The following is an 18,591-nucleotide window of genomic DNA, read 5'->3' as shown; positions in this document are numbered from 1 at the left end:
ACAAACATTAATTGAAGAACAAAAATATTTATATACTGCATATAAAAAGATAAACCATTTGTGTAAACAACCGTAATCTGCTCAGCAGGAGCACATCACCACAACAGGACAGACACATTAAAACACACAATCTCATGAGTGTCCTAGACTACCGCCCTCTTGCACTGACCTCCACCATCATGAAGTGCTTTAAAGCAGCAATACGGATCAATAGCTATTCGCTAAAAGTATGCTAGCAGCTAAAACTAACGAAATCTCTTGAAATGTGCTGACTATGACGAACTAGTAACTCAACGACTGTCCTTACACAATCAAACATCAAGCAAGTGCAACACAAGATAAAGCAAGACGGCAAATAAGCTACTTACTAGTACTGGTACTACGGCAGAAACTAAACAACTCGGGCTGCGGCAGGCAAGACTACAGAACGAAGTTATATGCCTATGGGCCCTGGTATGGTAATTGCACGGAGGCGATTGTAGCATTGTAGGGCCCCAATTTTGTTCAAGCTGTTATTTTAAGGTTAAACTGCTTATCCTAACCCTAACCCTGAAGTATAATTGTTGCATAATGGGTTACTTTAAGCAGCTGGTCAGAACCCACATCTGCACTACCCTTTCAAACACCCTAGACCCCTTTCAATTTGCATACCGCCCAAACAGATCGACAACGCACACCGCCCTCTCCCACCTGGAAAAGGGTAACATACTGTATGAGGATGCTTTTTGTGGACTACAGCTCAGCAGTCAACACCATTGTGCCTGCCAAGTTCGTCCCTAAACTCAGGAGCCTGGGTCTTAAACATCCCTGTGCAACTGGATCCTGCACTTCCTGACGAGCAGACCCCAGGTGATGAGAATGGGCAACCACACCTCCTCTTCACAGACCCTGAGTACCGGGGCCCCCCAGGGTACTTGGGGTCCCTGTACTCCTTGTACACGCAGGACTGTGTGGCAACACACAGTTCCAACATCATCCTTAAGTTTGCAGACACTACCATCCTGGGTCTCATCTCCAACAACAAAGAGAGGCCACTTATAGAGATGAGATAAGGGGCTTGGTAACATGGTGCCAAGATAACAACCAGTCTCTCAACGTCTGCAAGACCAAGGAGATGATCGTGGACTTCAGGAAGCTGCAGAAAAGGGGTCACGTCATTGGCTGCCATCTCCCTTCCGTGCAAGGCATCTACAACACGAGATGCCTTAGCAAAGCACGGAACATCATAAAGGACCAAAGCCACCCAGGCTATGGATTTCTCACACTGCTGCCGTCTGGAAGACGTTACCTGAACATGCTAGCACGGACTACTAGACTTACAAACAGCTTTTTCGCCGAGGCCGTAAGGCTCCTGAACCAGCAAAACTGATCACCATGCACATTCAGCTCCCCCAATCATACAACTCACTCACCGTACTTACTACATATACTGTATCTATATGATTGAATTGAACTCCTACACCCTGTAAACTTCTTGCTAGCCCTTCATTTAAATTTAAATAGTTGTTACTATGTTAAATATTATATGATATATGTTATTTTTTTTATCTTGTATGCCGTCTACTGCGTAGATGTTGCCTGCCAGGTCACAAGAGTTCAACTGCTCTGATGACGCTAAGCTATTAAATAAAATACTTTGACTTTGACGCCTGAGTAAATGTCACTGGGGGAGATTGGGCGATAAGTTAGCGTGCTCTGAGAGTATATAAAGGCCTGAGAGCTCACTGGTAGTTGTACAGTCAGAGACACCATGGGCAAGTTTCTCCTTTGCGTTGGTAAGTAAGTCCTTGTGCTACTGAGACCTAATTTTTACACTTAGACTTTCCACATTTGCATACATTCATTCTGTATTAGTAACTTTCAAACTGTTCTGTATTGTATTTGAAACTGAGTAGACTTTTAAGATAAGGGGCCAGGAAATCTTTATGTCTAGGCATAACTGCTTGCTTTAATGATAGAAGTAAATGTAATGCGAGTCACAAACCAATAACCATATGGCGTTATGGCGGATTTAGTCCAAAGACATCAAGTGAATGTCATACGTGTATAATGCTGCTTTAATACTATAAGATAATTATAATCACTATCTTCATTCCCCTTTGTAACAGGACTGGCATTCCTGCTGCACGCGCAGCTAGGTAAGCTCTCTCCTGACACACGTCAAAGCCTCTATCTTAGCGTATCTTAGCCTGTCAGTGTATCGGGCCTGGGAGTGACGTTTCTCTTCTTCTCTGTCCGTACCCAGGATCCTCCTATCTCCTGTCTTGTTACTTCACCAACTGGGGACAGTACAGACCTGGAGCAGGGAAGTTCCTTCCCACCAACGTGGACCCATGCCTTTGTGACCACCTGATCTACGCCTTCGCCACCATGGACAACAACATGATCAAGAGCGTCGAGTGGGATGACGAGAAACTCTATGCCGAGTTCCAGGCCCTCAAGAACCAGTGAGTTTCTGTGGCAGAAAGCAGTGGTCAGCTGTTCTGTCGTGATCCACCGCTTTCTGCCCTTGGCCTCAGCACAGTACCCTTGATCCAGTGCTATCAGCCCTTGGCTTCAACACAGTACTCTTGATGTCTCCCTCAGGAACAGCGAGCTGAAGACCCTCCTGGCCGTCGGTGGATGGAACATGGGGACCCCTAAGTAAGTGATGACCCCTCAGTGCATTTCTGTCACCTCTGTGGTGGCAGGTACTTGTTACTAACTGATTTGTCTTTTTTTCCATCTCTCTCTCTCTCCCCCCCCCCCCTCCCTCTCTCTTTCTCTCTCTTTCTTTCTCTCTCTGTCCCTCCCTGGCCAGGTTCTCTGCTATGGTGGCTTCTGCTGGTACCCGTCAGACCTTCATCACCTCCGTCATCAAGTTCCTGAGGCAGTATGAGTTTGATGGTCTGGACATCGACTGGGAGTACCCCGGCTCCAGAGGCAGCCCTGCCATCGACAAGACCCGTTACACCACCCTCGCCCAGGTAACAACTACTGGTCAACCTGTGTGTGTGTGTGTGTGTGTTTGTGTGTGTGTGTGTGTTACACCACCCTCGCCCAGGTAACAACTACTGGTCAACCTGTGTGTGTGTGTATGTGTGTGTGTGTGTGTGTGTTAAACCACCCTCGCTCAGGTAACAACTACTGGACTACTGGTCAGCCTGTGTGTGTGTGTGTGTGTGTGTGTTACACCATCCTCGCCGAACTAAGAACCACTGGACTACTACCTCGCCCAGGTAAGAAATACTGAACTACTGCTTGTGTGTGGATGGCCATTTTAGAAGTTTTTTCTGTAATACAACAATTCATCCTTCATGGAATGCATATGTGTGTCAGTCTGTGTGTCTTTTGTCATTATTTGAATGTTTGACATTACTGACTTTTGACTTGTTTTGTCTGATGTGCACAGGAGCTCATGGCTGCTTTCGAGGCTGAGGCCACGAAGACCAACCGTCCTCGTCTGATGCTGACTGCTGCTGTGTCTGCCGGCAAGGAAACCATCGACACCGCATACCAGATTCCCCAGCTCGGCAAGTGAGTCTGGATACATTTTCAAATACACAGAATGCTGGGACAAGCCAAAAACCCATTCGGCCTACTTAAGTTGAAACGCATGTATTTCTGCAAAGTCCTGTGTTTTTGCAGGCATAGCATTTAATGATACATCTAGTTCAAGTGGGTCTGGAAACAACTCTGACATGTAGCAACACACACACACCGAACACACACACATACACACCTAGACCAGCACCCCCAAACATGCAAACACACACATTCTGAATGGTAGCTAGAGCCTGAGTCATATGACCTGAGTTCCGTCTCCTTGTCAGAGTCCTGGATTACTTCCATGTCATGACCTATGACTTCTACGGCTCATATGAGCACCAGACGGGTGAACACAGCCCCCTGTACAGGAGCCCTGATTCCAAGGGAGAGCACATCTACTTCAACGTGGTGAGACTCACACACACACACACAGCCCCCTGTACAAGGGCCCCGCTGACAAGGGAGACCGCATCTACTTCAACGTGGTGAGACTCAAACACACACACACACACAGCCCCCTGTACAAGGCTGATCCAGAATACAGGTGTGATGAGAATTAATACGTTCTAGTGAATTACCATATTACACACCTAAGACAGAAGCCTCTTTGATGTATCTTACTCTAACCCTAACCCATCTGTGATGTATCTGACTGTAACTCTAACCCTAACCCCACTCTCCTGTGCCATGATCAGGACTACGCCATGAACTACTGGAAGAGTCAGGGCGCCCCCGCTGAGAAGCTGCTGGTTGGTTTTGCCACCTACGGCCACACCTTCAAACTGGCCAGTGCCTCCAACAACGGTATTGGCGCTCCCGCCAGCGGACCCGGACCCGCTGGACCCTTCACCAGGCAGGCTGGATCCTTGGCCTACTATGAGGTGTGTGCTTTGACCTTACTCGAAACAGAACCATAATTCTGGGCCTACTATAAGGTGTGTGCTTTGACCTTACTCGAAACAGAACCATAATTCTGGGCCTACTATCAGGGTGTGTGCTTTGACCTTATACAGCACCATGATTATGGGCCTACTATGAGGTGTGCGCTTTGAGCACCTTGACAATAATTTGCACAACAGAGCCGTAAGTGTAGTTCCCTTATGGTGCCATGTTGCTGTACTGATTTGATTATAGACTTATTGAAGCTTGTGATTGGTTCCTGCCATTCTAACAGCTGTAGTCCTTATCGGAGCTTGTGATTGGTTCCTGCCATTCTAACAGCTGTATTCCTTATTGAAGCTTGTGATTGGTTCCTGCCATTCTAACCGCTTCTGCGGTTTCCCCCTTCCAGATCTGCACCTTCCTGAAGGGAGGAGCCACTCAGGCCTGGGACTCCAGGACTCAGGTGCCCTATGCCTACAGCCCCACCCAGCTCACCTGGGTCGGCTACGACAACGTCAAGAGCTTCCAGGCCAAGGTGAGGGCTAGCAAGAAGTACGATAAAAACGTTATAGAGATGATTGTAGGTAAGGGCTAGCCATTAGCATGTTTCAACACTTCAGGGAACACAGCTGTTAAATGTCATGGTGTACAGTGTTCATTAGAGACTGATAACGTATAACTGAAACTACCTGTCCCGTTTCAGATTGAGGGCCTCATTTACGAACAGGATTGTGGCCATTTCAGGCGTAATACTGTGCTCAGTGCTCGCATTCTCCATAGGAGTAACACGTATCTATTCAGGAAATGTACTTGTACTCGAAGTACACTAACTAAACTAAGTAAATTGTAGAGGCAGAGCAGCATACTAATTTCACCTTCCATGTTTATTTTGACGTTATAGCCTCTCGAGCGCAAGCTACCCCCAGTGCCATGGCAACCGAATGTCTGAGAATTTCAGTTTGCCCTGTCCACGCTTTAAATCCAGTTTTCAAATGTATCCGCCCAGGGCAGTGCTTTTGAAAAACAGCATGGTTTTCAGCGTTGGAATCCGCCGTTTTAAAGTAAGGGGTGTTGTGTATTCCTAGGACTATTTAGAGGATGGATAGGTGTTGTGGATAGGCTGAACTCAATTCAGCATGAACATTTTTTGTTTTTGCAGTATTAAAGGTGTGCCCAGACGTCTAATACACATGGCACACACACACACACACACACACAAGAGCAAGCTTGCAATGCAATAGTATAAGTATACACATTAATAATAATATACATTTTTATCGTTTAACGTTTGATTCCTAATTTACCTTTGACCTCCCCGTGGGCCGGTCAGGGACAGCAAAGGGGCTGCAAATACAGAGTATACTCTATTAGACAATACTCTATTATATATTGATATTATCTATATTGATATTCTGATCAATACTCTACAGAGCACAGGACAACAACAGAGCCAACTTCACTTTGTTCAGTACATCAACTGTATTAAAATGATCAGTATGTTAAAATAGATTAAATAAATAGAATAAATAGCAATTTATTCCAACAGAATACACTTCAATCCATTGGAATAAAAAGCAATTCAAATAAATAGCAATCAGAATTCATATCAATCATCATAAATATTAGTTAAATAGAATAAATGACCATCAATATAGTCCAGCGCATCGCTATGAAGAGCCTACTTAAATAAACCATTGTTTTTCAGAGTGGGGAGTGTTCATCAAAGGCTTTAGCTAGGCTACGGTCCGTGGAAATAGACATGCTCTATCCGTTCAAAGCCCAGGTCCCTAATACAGCGTCCGCAAAGGCTATGTTGGACCTCCACTGGCCGTAGATCAAGAAAACGGTACCTTGGTTAAGGACTACACCTCTTTGTTAGTGGGGCCAGCAGCGGAGAGTGGTCACTACTAGTTCCCAGGGTATTATCCGTTGCCCAGGAGAACGCTGTTGAGCTGGGAAAAGTTGGTTTAGCTTCCAAGCTAACGCCTCCATTTAACTCCCCAACGCTCCAACCAGGCTGTAGCTCTCTGTCGCAAATGTCCTTACTCTTCTCGCTAACAAAACTGCTACGACGACTGACCTTACTTCATGCAGGATACCGTTCGTCCGGGGTTCGCAGTTAAACTCTCGTATGATTATTATTAGGAGTCAGACCGTAGTTTTCGCGTCTCCACTATTCAATTTCAACTCTTGACTACCCGTTGCTAGGTAACCCCCTAAAAAGTAGGCAGCCAATTTTCACGTGCATAATGGCACTTTTCTACCGTTACACGATGGAGCAGTTAACCTGGCTATTAGCTATCTCTATCTTAAGGAACCATCTTAACAGTTTGCAGTTGCCTGTGTGTGATTAACTTGTGTTAATATGTGTGAATATGAACTTGTGAACATAAACTCATTAATAAGAAGCTAAACCGGCACCCTGAGGGGCAACCATACCAACCCCGAAACTCAATGTTCGCTGAAAACTATATATTTTTTTTCAAATCATCAGCTCACTAATAAAAGACTCAAAGTGATAACCACTTTAAATGTGGACGGAGGGGCTAAATGGAGAAATATTATGAGTTTTTATATTTACCCGGGTTAGTTTGCTGTAGCCTCGTTAACCAAAGCTCTAATTCTAATTTTAACTCATCATTCATGGTGGCAGGAACGCGCATCCTCTTTCTTCCCTATTTTAGCTGCGCGCTATTAACACTAATGGATGGTTCAGACGAGGTTCTTGGTTGATAAATACGATGCAAAATACCGTGTGCTATATGCGGTTTGGCAAAGGGACTGATTGCGATTTTAAGATCTAAAGATTTTAGTGTTCTTTAGAGGAACTGCACTGGTCCCGTTTCAGATTGAGTGGCTAAGGAAGAGCAAGATAAAAACCATGAGTTTCAACATTTTAACCGTTTGCGGTGTTTATGAGAGAGTGTGTAGTCAGACTAAAACTGCATCTAGTGGTGAGAGAGTGTACAGTGACACTGACACTGCACCTGGGCCGATGTAGATTGATTGGCTGAAGAAGAGCGATTTCGGCGGAGCCATGGTGTGGACTTTGGACATGGATGACTTCAGCGGCACCTTCTGCGGCCAGGGCAGATACCCTCTGATCAACACCATCAAGAGCGGCCTGGGCACCAGTGCAAGTAAGAGCCACCAACGACCAACCTAATTAAAGTTCTTTACTCAGAGAAAGCTCAACAACCTAATTAAACTACTTTACTCAGTGATAGCTCACCAACCTAATTAAAGTTCTTTACTCAGAGATAGCTCAACAACCTAATTAAACTACTTTACTCAGTGATAGCTCACAAACCTAATTAAACTACTTTAGCCTACTCAGAGATAGCTCACCGACCAAATTAAACTACTTTACTCAGTGATAGCTCACAAACCTAATTAAACTACTTTATTCAGAGATAGCTCACCAACCTTATTAAACTACTTTACTCAGCGATAGCTCAACGACCAAATTAAACTGCTTTACTCAGAGATAGCTCACAAACCTAATTAAACTACTTTATTCAGAGAAAGCTCAACAACCTAATTAAACTATTTTATTCAGAGATAGCTCACCAACCTCATTAAACTACTTTATTCAGAGATAGCTCACCAACGTAATTAAACTACTTTATTCAGAGATAGCTCAACAACCTAATTAAACTACTTTACTCAGTGATAGCTCACAAACCTATTTAAACTACTTTATTCAGAGAAAGCTCAACAACCTTATTAAACTACTTTACTCCGTGAAAGCCTACCAACCTGATTCAAGTACTTTATTCAGAGATAACTCACCAACCTACTTAAACTACTTTACTCAGAGAAAGCTCACCAACCTAATTAAACTACTTTACTCAGTGATAGCTCAACAACCTACTTAAACTACTTTACTCAGAGAAAGCTCACCAACCTAATTAAACTACTTTACTCAGAGAAAGCTCAACAACCTAATTAAACTACTTTACTCAGAGATAGCTCACCAACCTAATTAAACTACTTTACTCAGAGATAGCTCACCAACCTAATTAAACTACTTTACTCAGAGAAAGCTCAACAACCTAATTAAACTACTTTACTCAGAGATAGCTCACCAACCTAATTAAACTACTTTACTCAGAGATAGCTCACCAACCTAATTAAACTACTTTACTCAGTGGTAGCTCACCAACCTAAATCAGTGTGACCGGTGTAGCATTAGAGGCTTCACTCTTATGTTTTGCCCTCAATCATTGACCAAGAGTCAGCCATTATACAAACAAAGCTCAACTGATAGGACTTCACACATACAGAGCCACATCTATGATCTCCATGGTAGCAACATCCACCAAAGATCCTCATCCTAATTCCAAAAATTCCTAAGGTTAAATCTTAAAAGCAGTCTATGAAATAAAAAGTACACATACTAGAAAAGTACTCAACATGACCCATTGCAAGTAATTGTTCTAAAACACTATGAGGTATTCACCATGTCTCTCCTCTCCTCTCCCCCTCCCCCCCCCCCCCAAAGACTGCGCCTCTGGCACCTCCACCGCCCATGCCCCTCCCCAGCCCCAGCCCGGTGGTGGCGGCAGCAGCAGTGGTGGTGGTAGCAGCAGTGGTGGCGGCAGCAGCAGTGGTGGTGGCGGCAGCAGCAGCGGTGGTGGTAGCAGCAGCGGCGGCAGCGGCAGCGGCTTCTGTGCCGGCCATGACGACGGCATGTTCCCCGACCCCACCAACAAGGGCACCTTCTACGAGTGTGCCGGCGGCAGGACCTACGTGCAGCACTGCGCCTCCGGCCTGGTGTTCGACACCTCCTGCTCCTGCTGCAACTGGGCATAGAGGAACCTTCTAGCTCAGGGGTCTCAAACTCAGGGCCACGGGCCAATTCCTGCATAGAGGAACCTTCTAGCTCTTTCCATGACACATCCGTTTGCAGGGCATCAGAAAATAAAATGGAAAATAAACGTAACTAATCTTGGAGCATGTTTGTTGTGGAGTCCCGTTATTCTGTAGCCTGGATACCAGCCCAAACCCCGCCCACAACATTTTTTGTCAGGGAGATTTGGTCTGGCTCTGGGTTAATTGGGAGAGAGTTTCATCGGTAGGATCAAACCGGACCAATCAAATTGGCAGGGCGGGCTTTATACGTTGATGGACAGATACCAACGCTTGAGTTGAATTAACCGGTAGATTCGAACTCCGACCAAGATGGCCGCGTCTCGGGTGCTTAGTGGGGAATATTTTATGTGAATTAAGCTATCTACACGACTTTTTAATGTCTACATTGACTCGGTTAGTTGTGCATGTGCAACACGAATGTTACAGAGTATTGTTTGTCTTAACTAAAGTTCTCTAGACCATTATTGTTATATCATTGCTAACGTGTACACAAAAAACCCATCGAAATAAACTGTAGCTTGTAGCCTTAATGCTAATTAATTAACGTGAGCAGGCATATCTCAACAGACATTGACAGCGCATTCATTTTGAAAGAGGAACAGAGAAACGCGATTAAGGCATTTGTCATTGAAAAGATGTTTTTGCCGTCCTTCCTAGGGATCAGGTAAAAGTTTAATCTATCAGATGGTAATAGGCTACTACGTTGCTCTGATTGGTTCTAGGTATCCAATTCAGCGAATAGGCATTTTCTTTCCTGGTTCTTTGAAACACGCCCCATAATCACAGCCCAAAGGTCCGGTATCAGACTCATATTCTGACTAGAATCATGAGTATGACATCGTCAGGCTAGTTATTCTGCTTTGGTAGGTCACATAACAAGAATCCACGAAGGAGGTTAGGCTATGGAATATTCCATAAAACTGTTTAATCGGTTTACAAGGTTTTTGGCAAAGTACAATTCCCACCGAATGGACTTTTGCATAAACAGTGCAGTACGTCTGCATATTAAAGATTGCACAGCACAGTGTTCACAGCCTGAGCATGCTTTTAAAACATTCAAACTAAAAATATGTATATTAAAAAAGAGATACAACATTTGTGTAAACAATCGATAATCTGCTCAGCAGAAGCACATCACCACATCAGGACAGACAAATAAAAACACACACACACACAGAGTGCTAATCATTTCATGGAAACTCATTAAAGTCCCAGTATAATACATTATTGTTCATTAAAACCATCTGATTTGTCCCATGGCTCTCCCTCATCCTTCATGAGGTTTCTCCACAAGCACGGAGAGGACATGTCACCTCCCCTGCGAGCTACAATAAGCAAATGACTTAAAAATGAATACAAATTAAACATTATATTAAATCACAACATATAAAATATATAAAATCCTCATTTATAAAGTCCTTTGGCTTTTGTGGCGGCGATCACAAGCGGGTGTTGTGGTTGGAGATGAAGAAGACGTCGGAGTGCATCTCCACACTCTTCTTCCTCCGGTGTGGCTGCTCGTCACTATAGCGCTCGTCACCATAGTGCTCGTCACCATAGTGCTCGTCACCATAGTGCTCGTTGCCATAGCGCTCCCCCCGGTGACACTCCAGGAAAGGTCCCCACTCGTCTGTGGGCCTGCAGGTCGTCTTAACACGCTGGAGCACACACACACACACACACACACACACACACACACACACATACACACACACACACACACACAGAGAAACAGTGAGCTTTTCACATACTTGACTATATCAAATTGACAAGCAACTTCGAAATCCATTCATTTCCACTCAACTCATTAAATTAATATTCGCTAAAACATTTAGGAAACTCCTCCCACCCCCATCCATTCCCTCACCTGCCAGAGGCTGCCAGACGCGCCGGCTACTTTCCACACACACACACACACACACACACACACTCCCTCACCTGCCAGAGGCTGCCAGACGCGCCGGCTACTTTCCACACGGCCACGATGGGGATCCAGATGAGGCAGAACGCTGTGATACACCAGCCCAGAGACACGCCCCAGTCTGGGTAGGGAACCGAGCCGTAGGTGGGGGGGGTGAGGGTAAACAGGGACCAGACCAGGATCACCTGAGCAGAGATAAGAGTGAGTGAGTGTGTGTGTGTGTGTGTGTGTGTGTGTGTGTGTGTGTGTGTGTGTGTGTGTGTGCGCGTGTGAGTGCGTGAGAGCTATCAAACAACTGGGTGAGACCATGTGCATTTCAATCTTTTAACCGAGGAGAAGGACATGGAGGACAATAGACGTAAATTCCACACAAGGTCAAATTAGGTCCAAATGTGTGCGTGTATGTGCGTGTGTGTTCACACAAGATCATATTAGGTCAAAATGTGTGTGTGTGTGTGTGTGTGTGTGTGTGTGTGTGGTGTGTGTGTGTGTGTGTGTGTGTTACAAGGATGGTCATATTAGGTCAAAATGTGTGTGCGTGTGTGTGTGTGTGTGTGTGTGTGTGTGTGTTACACACAAGATGATATTAGGTCCAAATGTGTGTGTGTGTGTGTGTGTTACACACAAGGTCAAATTAGGTTCTAGTGGTAGTTGTATTGGTCATGAAAATTAATTGAAATACTTTGACTAGAAGAATAAAACCCTGGGGACATGCTTGGATAAACAATTCAATGAAAATGATGTTTTAAGACCAGATTTAAAATCATGCAATGATGGAGCACATCTCATGCTTGTTCCAGAGTCTCACCGACAGACATTAGACGAAACCCTTTAAAGACGACCTTGTGAAGACAACCTTTAGAAGACTTTTGCTAAGGAAGTGGTCCTAAGTCTATGTTGTGTGGTCTGTAACTATCCGATACCCATCTGATCGGGAAGGAGAGGAAACACCACCTACCAGGATGACCGCAGGGGAGATGAAGAACCAGCAGGATTTCCACCACAGCCAGAAGGTGTGTGTGTGTGTGTGAGAGTGTGTGTGTGTGTGTGTGTGTGTGTGTGTGTGTGTGTGTGTGTGTGAGAGGAAACGCCACCTACCAGGATGACCGCAGGGGAGATGAAGAACCAGCAGGATTTCCACCACAGCCAGAAGGTGGTGCTCTTGGTCCCGATCATCATCTCAATGTCCTGAGTGAAGCGGTTCAGTCCTGCATATCAAAATGGGATCAAATTCTAGGCGTTTCAGAGAAACCGATGTAAAAATCTCAACAAGTTGTTAAAGCAGCATTAAACAGTTCTGTTCCAAAACTAGCAAGCTAACTACCTAAAAGGCATGCAATAACCTTGCACCACCAACAGCCCAGTTGGCACTGATAGAAGCTTGCCAACACACTAACTGGTGTCTTTTGGCGGTATAGCTGGCAATGTCATGCTGTGAAAGCTTTTCTTCCATTTTTGCCTACATAGTGCATATCCTGGATGGCTAGTGGAAAAGACACAAGTGTTTTTCTGTCTTTCAGATGACCATATGCTATCAAAATGAATTTGAGGATGGTACCCAAATTAGTAAATACCATAAAACCATGCCCTTAAAATGTGTCAAAATGTTGCATAGTGTTGCTTTAAAGAGTGAAGAATACATTGACCATAGATGTTTGATGGATCAATATATTTACCACAGACATCAGATAGCCCAATATATTCACCATAGATATAAGATAGCCCGATATATTTACCATAGATGTAAGACAGCCCAATGAGCTCTAACAGTCCCACGAACAGGAGGACCCATCCCCCACAGAAGTGGTCAATCAGAGTGACCCAGTATATTCCAGCCTAGGAACCACAAACAGAGATGAGCAGCCAATCAGAGTGACCCAGTATATTCCAGCCTAGGAACCACAAACAAGAGATGAGCAGAGATTCACACTGAGTCCATCAGCAGTAATAGAACATTTGGAGGTTTTAGAAAGGTTTAAGAACACAATAGAATAGAATAGAATAGAATAGACAGATAGATGGGGATAAACTATTAAAACATCATAGAATTAGCACATGTTCTGCTCAATACACATACAAAAATAAGTAAATAAATACATACATAGTATAAAATACAAATAAAACTTCCAAGTGGAATAATAGAGCTTCCGGGTGGATTATAAAACCATAGAATAGAATAGAATTAGATAATTAGACGGTGATAGGTCTTTAAATATCATAGAAGCAGCTCATGATCTGTTCAATACACATCAAAAACATAGTTATTTTAAAGTGAAATATCATAATTTTTGGAGGAAGCCATAAAGACTGATCACACGTATAAAAGACACAAAGTGTGAGCACACACACACCCCTGTGACGCAGGGCAGTCCGAGCAGGAAGAGGACAACACACACTCCAACTGTCACGATGCTCCTCCTGGACTTAAAGAACGATGGCCAGGCATCCGTTAGACACGTCGTTATGACCTCTGAAATAAAAACACATCCACATAACTTTCCTTTAAAAACATTCCTTTATCTCTAAAGTTGTGTGTGATTGCTGTTGTGATATATTAACATGAGGTCATGCTGTTGTGATATATTACATTCGGACTACCGGCTGGGCGGGCGGAAGAGTCCCCCCAACTCTGGAGGCAGTTGGCGAGGATAGAACACGGAGGAAGCTGGACCGTTTTAATTTTAATTTTTTATGTGTATGTTTGATCCCATTCCTGTTGTCCCCTTCTTGCTGCTAAGACACCTGAATTTCCCTAACGGGATTAATACAAGTTTATCTTATCTTATCTTAGTAACATGAGATCATGCTGTTGTGATGTGTTTATATGAGATCATGCTGTTGTGATATGTTCATATGTGGTCAGGCTATACTTATCCATCGCATAGCAATAATTAGTGCAAACATATGAACTTTTCAAGGAAATCTCTTTCTTTCAAGTATTAGGTCATCATAAACCAGGCCTGAATTTCTAAAGGGCTGTGATCATACAAGAAGTGTTAGTGGGTGTGTGTGTGTGTCTGTGTGTGTGTGTGTGTGTGTCATCGTATGAGGTGGGTGTGGGGGTGAGGCATCTTATGAGGTGTTTCTGTGTGTCATCGTATGAAGCGTGTGTGTCGGTCTGTGTGTGTGTGTGTGTGTGTGTGTGTGGGTCGTACCGATGCCAGCGAACTGGGAGTCCAGGCCGAGGGTGAGCAGCATGAAGAAGAAAAGAATGGACCAGAGAGGAGACACTGGCAGCTGGGACAGGGCTTCAGGGTAGGCTATGAAGGCCAGCCCAAATCCTGCACATACACACACACACACACACAAACACACACACACACACACCAGCAGGTCACAAAAACTGGCAGATAACTGACGTGATTTATGCATTTTCTAATGGTTAAAAGGTAGAGACAAACACACTGAACGCACAGCTAGAGCACCACAAGGAGCAATTTGCTGAGTTCAACAAACAGCGTATCCGATTAGAATTGCAAACTACACCCTTAAGCGGTGAATAATAAAGGTGCTAAGGTGTTTCTGTAAGGAATCCTGTTCTGCTATTTCTGGTTGAACAAAGCACACACAGACCATCATGTCAGAGTTCATTCTCAAACAGTCACACGTGAATAGTCCTTTCACTGTCAAATATTTATACAGCAGTATCAACACTGAACATCTTCTCCAGGTGCTTTAACCTGAGGCCTTTCCTTCCTTGAGCAAATATAAACGTTTCATTGGTTAAGAAGATCTTCAGCAGAACCCAGCTCGCCAGGGGGGACCCCTCTGTTTGAGGGGGGCCCAGGAAAGCAATAGTAGTTAATGTGGTTGTACGTGTTGTAAACATATCACAATGCAACAAACAAACACACACACACACACACACACACTTGTTCATTACAGCAATAAGATGGAGACTGGAGTGTTTTCAATCGCGTGTTTTTTTTTAAAGTGACAGAACGACAGACAGAGACAGACAGACAGACAGACAGACAGACAGACAGACAGACAGACAGACAGACAGACAGACAGACACAGACAGACAGACAGACAGACAGACAGACAGACAGACAGACAGACAGACACAGACACACACACTACAGCAATAGGATGGAGCCTGGAGGGGGTTCAAAAGCCTCACCTGCGTCTGCGACCTCGTCCACAGACTTGTTGTACACGTGAGCCATGTGTCCGAGGATGGAGAAGATGGCGAACCCCGCGAACACGCTCGTGGCGCAGTTGATGACGCACACGACAATGGCGTCCTGGTAACAGTTGTTGTGGAAGCGGTTGTAGGAGGAGAGGGCGGTCACGCCGCCCCACGCGATGGACAGCGAGAAGAAGATCTGCGATGCCGCATCTTTCCACACCTGTCATAGGAAGGCATAAAAACAACAAGGTCTTAGGTCTCAAGGGCTCACAATAAACAAGAAACAAGAAACAATGACCAATGGTGACCAGTTAACACTCTTGGAGTCATCCCTTCCATTTGTCTATGTCCCTGTGTCTGTATGTCATGTCTGTCTATTGTGTCTTTTCTGTCCTCCATATACTGGTCTATGTGAATTTTTATCATGTTGTTTTAATTTTCTTGTCACCCTGTCTTTCTGGCCACTTATAGGGACTACTCTCCCTGTATCTGTGTGTCTACTCTCTCATTGTTATAAAAAATAAAAACATTTCATCGCAAAAAACACACGGCACTGAAGTGAGGAGAAGGTAAACACACACACACACGACACGAGCTGAGTGAGGAGAAGGTACACACACACACACACACACGAGCTGAGTGAGGAGAAGGCACACACACACACACACACACACACACACACACGACACGACACGAGCCGAGTGAGGAGAAGGTAAACACACACACACACGAGCTGAGTGAGGAGAAGGTACACACACACACACGAGCTGAGTGAGGAGAAGGTACACACACACACACACACACACACACACACACGACACGAGCTGAGTGAGGAGAAGGTAAACACACACACACACGACACGAGCTGAATGAGGAGAAGGTAAACACACACACACACACACGACACGAGCTGAGTGAGGAGAAGGTAAACACACACACACACGACACGAGCTGAGTGAGGAGAAGGTAAACACACACACACACAAGCTGAGTGAGGAGAAGGTAAACACACACACACACACACGAGCTGAGTGAGGAGAAGGTAAACACACACACACACACACGAGCTGAGTGAGGAGAAGGTAAACACACACACACACACACACACACACACACACACACACACACACACACACACACGAGCTGAGTGAGGAGAAGGTACACACACACACACGACACAAGCTGAGTGAGGAGAAGGTTCACACACACACACACACAAACGACACGAGCCGAGTGAGGAGAAGCGTGTTCTACCTCAGCCTCCGCCAGCTTGGTGAGGTTGGACTGCGTGCCGATGTAGAAGTCGATGCCGTTTCTGGCGCCCTCCTGAAGCGCCCCGGTGATGACCAGGATCACCAGCACCACATAGGGGAACAGGGCTGTGAAGTACACCACCTACAGGGCGACACGGGTAAATGCACCTGGGTGTCATTAATTAAAGCACAGGGCTTCATTTCCTAATTTTCACGACTGGTAACAGCAGACACGACAGACAAAACAGACAGACAGCATATCACATCATCTCCTAAACAGACAGACAGCATATCACATCTGATCCTAAACAGACAGACAGCATATCACATCATCTCCCTAACAGACAGACAGCATATCACATCATCTCCCTAACAGACAGACAGCATATCACATCTGATCCTAAACAGACAGACAGCATATCACATCAGCTCCCTAACAGACAGACAGCATATCACATCATCTCCCTAACAGACAGACAGCATATCACATCACCTCCCTAACAGACAGACAGCATATCACATCATCTCCCTAACAGACAGACAGCATATCACATCATCTCCTAAACAGACAGACAGCATATCACATCAGATCCTAACAGACAGACAGCATATCACATCTGATCCTAAACAGACAGACAGCATATCACATCATCTCCCTAACAGACAGACAGCATATCACATCATCTCCCTAACAGACAGACAGCATATCACATCATCTCCTAAACAGACAGACAGACAGCATATCACATCATATCCTTAAATAAAAGACCTGTGTAGATGGGAGTTGCCATGCCATCTCAACAGTAAATTTAAAGACTGTCGCTTTCAGAAGTCGCTTTCAGAAGTGTCGCTTTGAGTTGGACAGAACCTGGGGCCCCACTATCAGAAAGGGCTTTTTGGACATGGCAACCACCTCCTTGCTCTAAACACACCTAATTACGCCTCAAATCAACATCCTTGCTCTAAACACACCTAATTACGCCTCAAATCAACATCCTTGCTCTAAAACACACCTAATTACGCCTCAAATCAACATCCTTGCTCTAAACACACCTAATTATGCCTCAAATCAACATCCTTGCTCTAAACACACCTAATTATGCCTCAAATCAACATCCTTGCTCTAAACACACCTAATTATGCCTCAAATCAACATCCTTGCTCTAAACACACCTAATTATGCCTCAAATCATTCTAAAATATTTTAAAATGATTATCTTAGTGCTGAATGGCGGTTTGATTCTTGTTCACTGCAGGTTGTTTGTACGTGGCTTTGGATAAAAGCGCCTGCTTAATACCAGTCCATGACCTATAAAAAAGCTACAGCTAAGGAAAAAACATTATTTGTTTTATAGACAAATCAAAGCAAGGTCCTTGCCCTGAGCACACACAAACACACACACACACAGACACACACAGACACACACACACACACACCTTCCCAGAGGACTTGATGCCTTTGAAGAGGGCGGCGCCCACCAGGATCCACGCCAGGAGCAGACACAAGGCCAGGTGCCAGACGACCGGACCCGTCTCATCCATGGAGGGGGTGCGCTGCAGAACCCGCTCACTTAGAACAAACAGAACCACATCAGCACAAACAGAACCGGATCAGCGCAAACAGACAAACAGAACCACATGAGAACAAACAGAACCACATGAGAACAAACAGAACCTCATGAGAACAAACAGAACCACATGAGCACAAACAGAACCACATGAGCACAGACAGAACCACATGAGCACAGACAGAACCACATGAGCACAGACAGAACCACATGAGCACAAACAGAACAGCATGAGCACAAACAGAACCATGTGAGAACAAACAGAACCTCATGAGCACAAACACTCAAGGCATTTGAGGAGGGCACGTTCCATTCTAGCGGGTCACTTACAACAAACAGAACTAGCTTAAACTCTCAAGGCATTTATGAAAGGCATGTTCCATAGAACCTGGTCACTCACAAACAACAAACAGAGCTGCATCACTTGAAGCT

At 44.8% G+C, this 18,591-nt stretch overlaps 2 protein-coding genes across 2 annotated transcripts in view; one reads left to right on the top strand and one right to left on the bottom strand.

The window, feature by feature from the left end:
* Nucleotides 1-1,750: 1,750 nt before the first annotated feature.
* On the top strand, nucleotides 1,751-9,225 carry LOC308371716 (acidic mammalian chitinase-like; the record flags this gene model as incomplete). Its single annotated transcript, XM_080846703.1, has 11 exons — nucleotides 1,751-1,775; nucleotides 2,109-2,138; nucleotides 2,246-2,447; nucleotides 2,587-2,643; nucleotides 2,801-2,966; nucleotides 3,392-3,516; nucleotides 3,813-3,936; nucleotides 4,224-4,409; nucleotides 4,820-4,945; nucleotides 7,412-7,550; nucleotides 8,915-9,225. 11 exons carry the CDS (start codon nucleotides 1,751-1,753, stop codon nucleotides 9,223-9,225), a joined length of 1,491 nt encoding a protein of 496 aa, XP_080702829.1.
* A 1,499-nt stretch (nucleotides 9,226-10,724) lies between these two features.
* slc6a14 (solute carrier family 6 member 14) overlaps nucleotides 10,725-18,591 on the bottom strand; it is a gene marked incomplete at both ends in the record, with an annotated part of 15,399 nt that continues 7,532 nt past the window's right edge. Inside the window, 9 exons of the mRNA XM_080845798.1 lie at nucleotides 10,725-10,943; nucleotides 11,224-11,391; nucleotides 12,305-12,414; nucleotides 12,943-13,042; nucleotides 13,558-13,676; nucleotides 14,362-14,487; nucleotides 15,330-15,558; nucleotides 16,593-16,733; nucleotides 18,029-18,161. Coding sequence (XP_080701924.1) covers nucleotides 10,725-10,943; nucleotides 11,224-11,391; nucleotides 12,305-12,414; nucleotides 12,943-13,042; nucleotides 13,558-13,676; nucleotides 14,362-14,487; nucleotides 15,330-15,558; nucleotides 16,593-16,733; nucleotides 18,029-18,161 — 1,345 coding nt within the window. The remainder of the gene's footprint in view (nucleotides 10,944-11,223; nucleotides 11,392-12,304; nucleotides 12,415-12,942; nucleotides 13,043-13,557; nucleotides 13,677-14,361; nucleotides 14,488-15,329; nucleotides 15,559-16,592; nucleotides 16,734-18,028; nucleotides 18,162-18,591) is intronic.

Source organism: Sprattus sprattus (assembly GCF_963457725.1).
Source record: "Sprattus sprattus genome assembly, chromosome: 10".
Taxonomy (NCBI): domain Eukaryota; kingdom Metazoa; phylum Chordata; class Actinopteri; order Clupeiformes; family Clupeidae; genus Sprattus; species Sprattus sprattus.
Note: the sequence above shows the minus strand (reverse complement) of the source record. Positions and strands in the feature narration are given on the sequence as shown.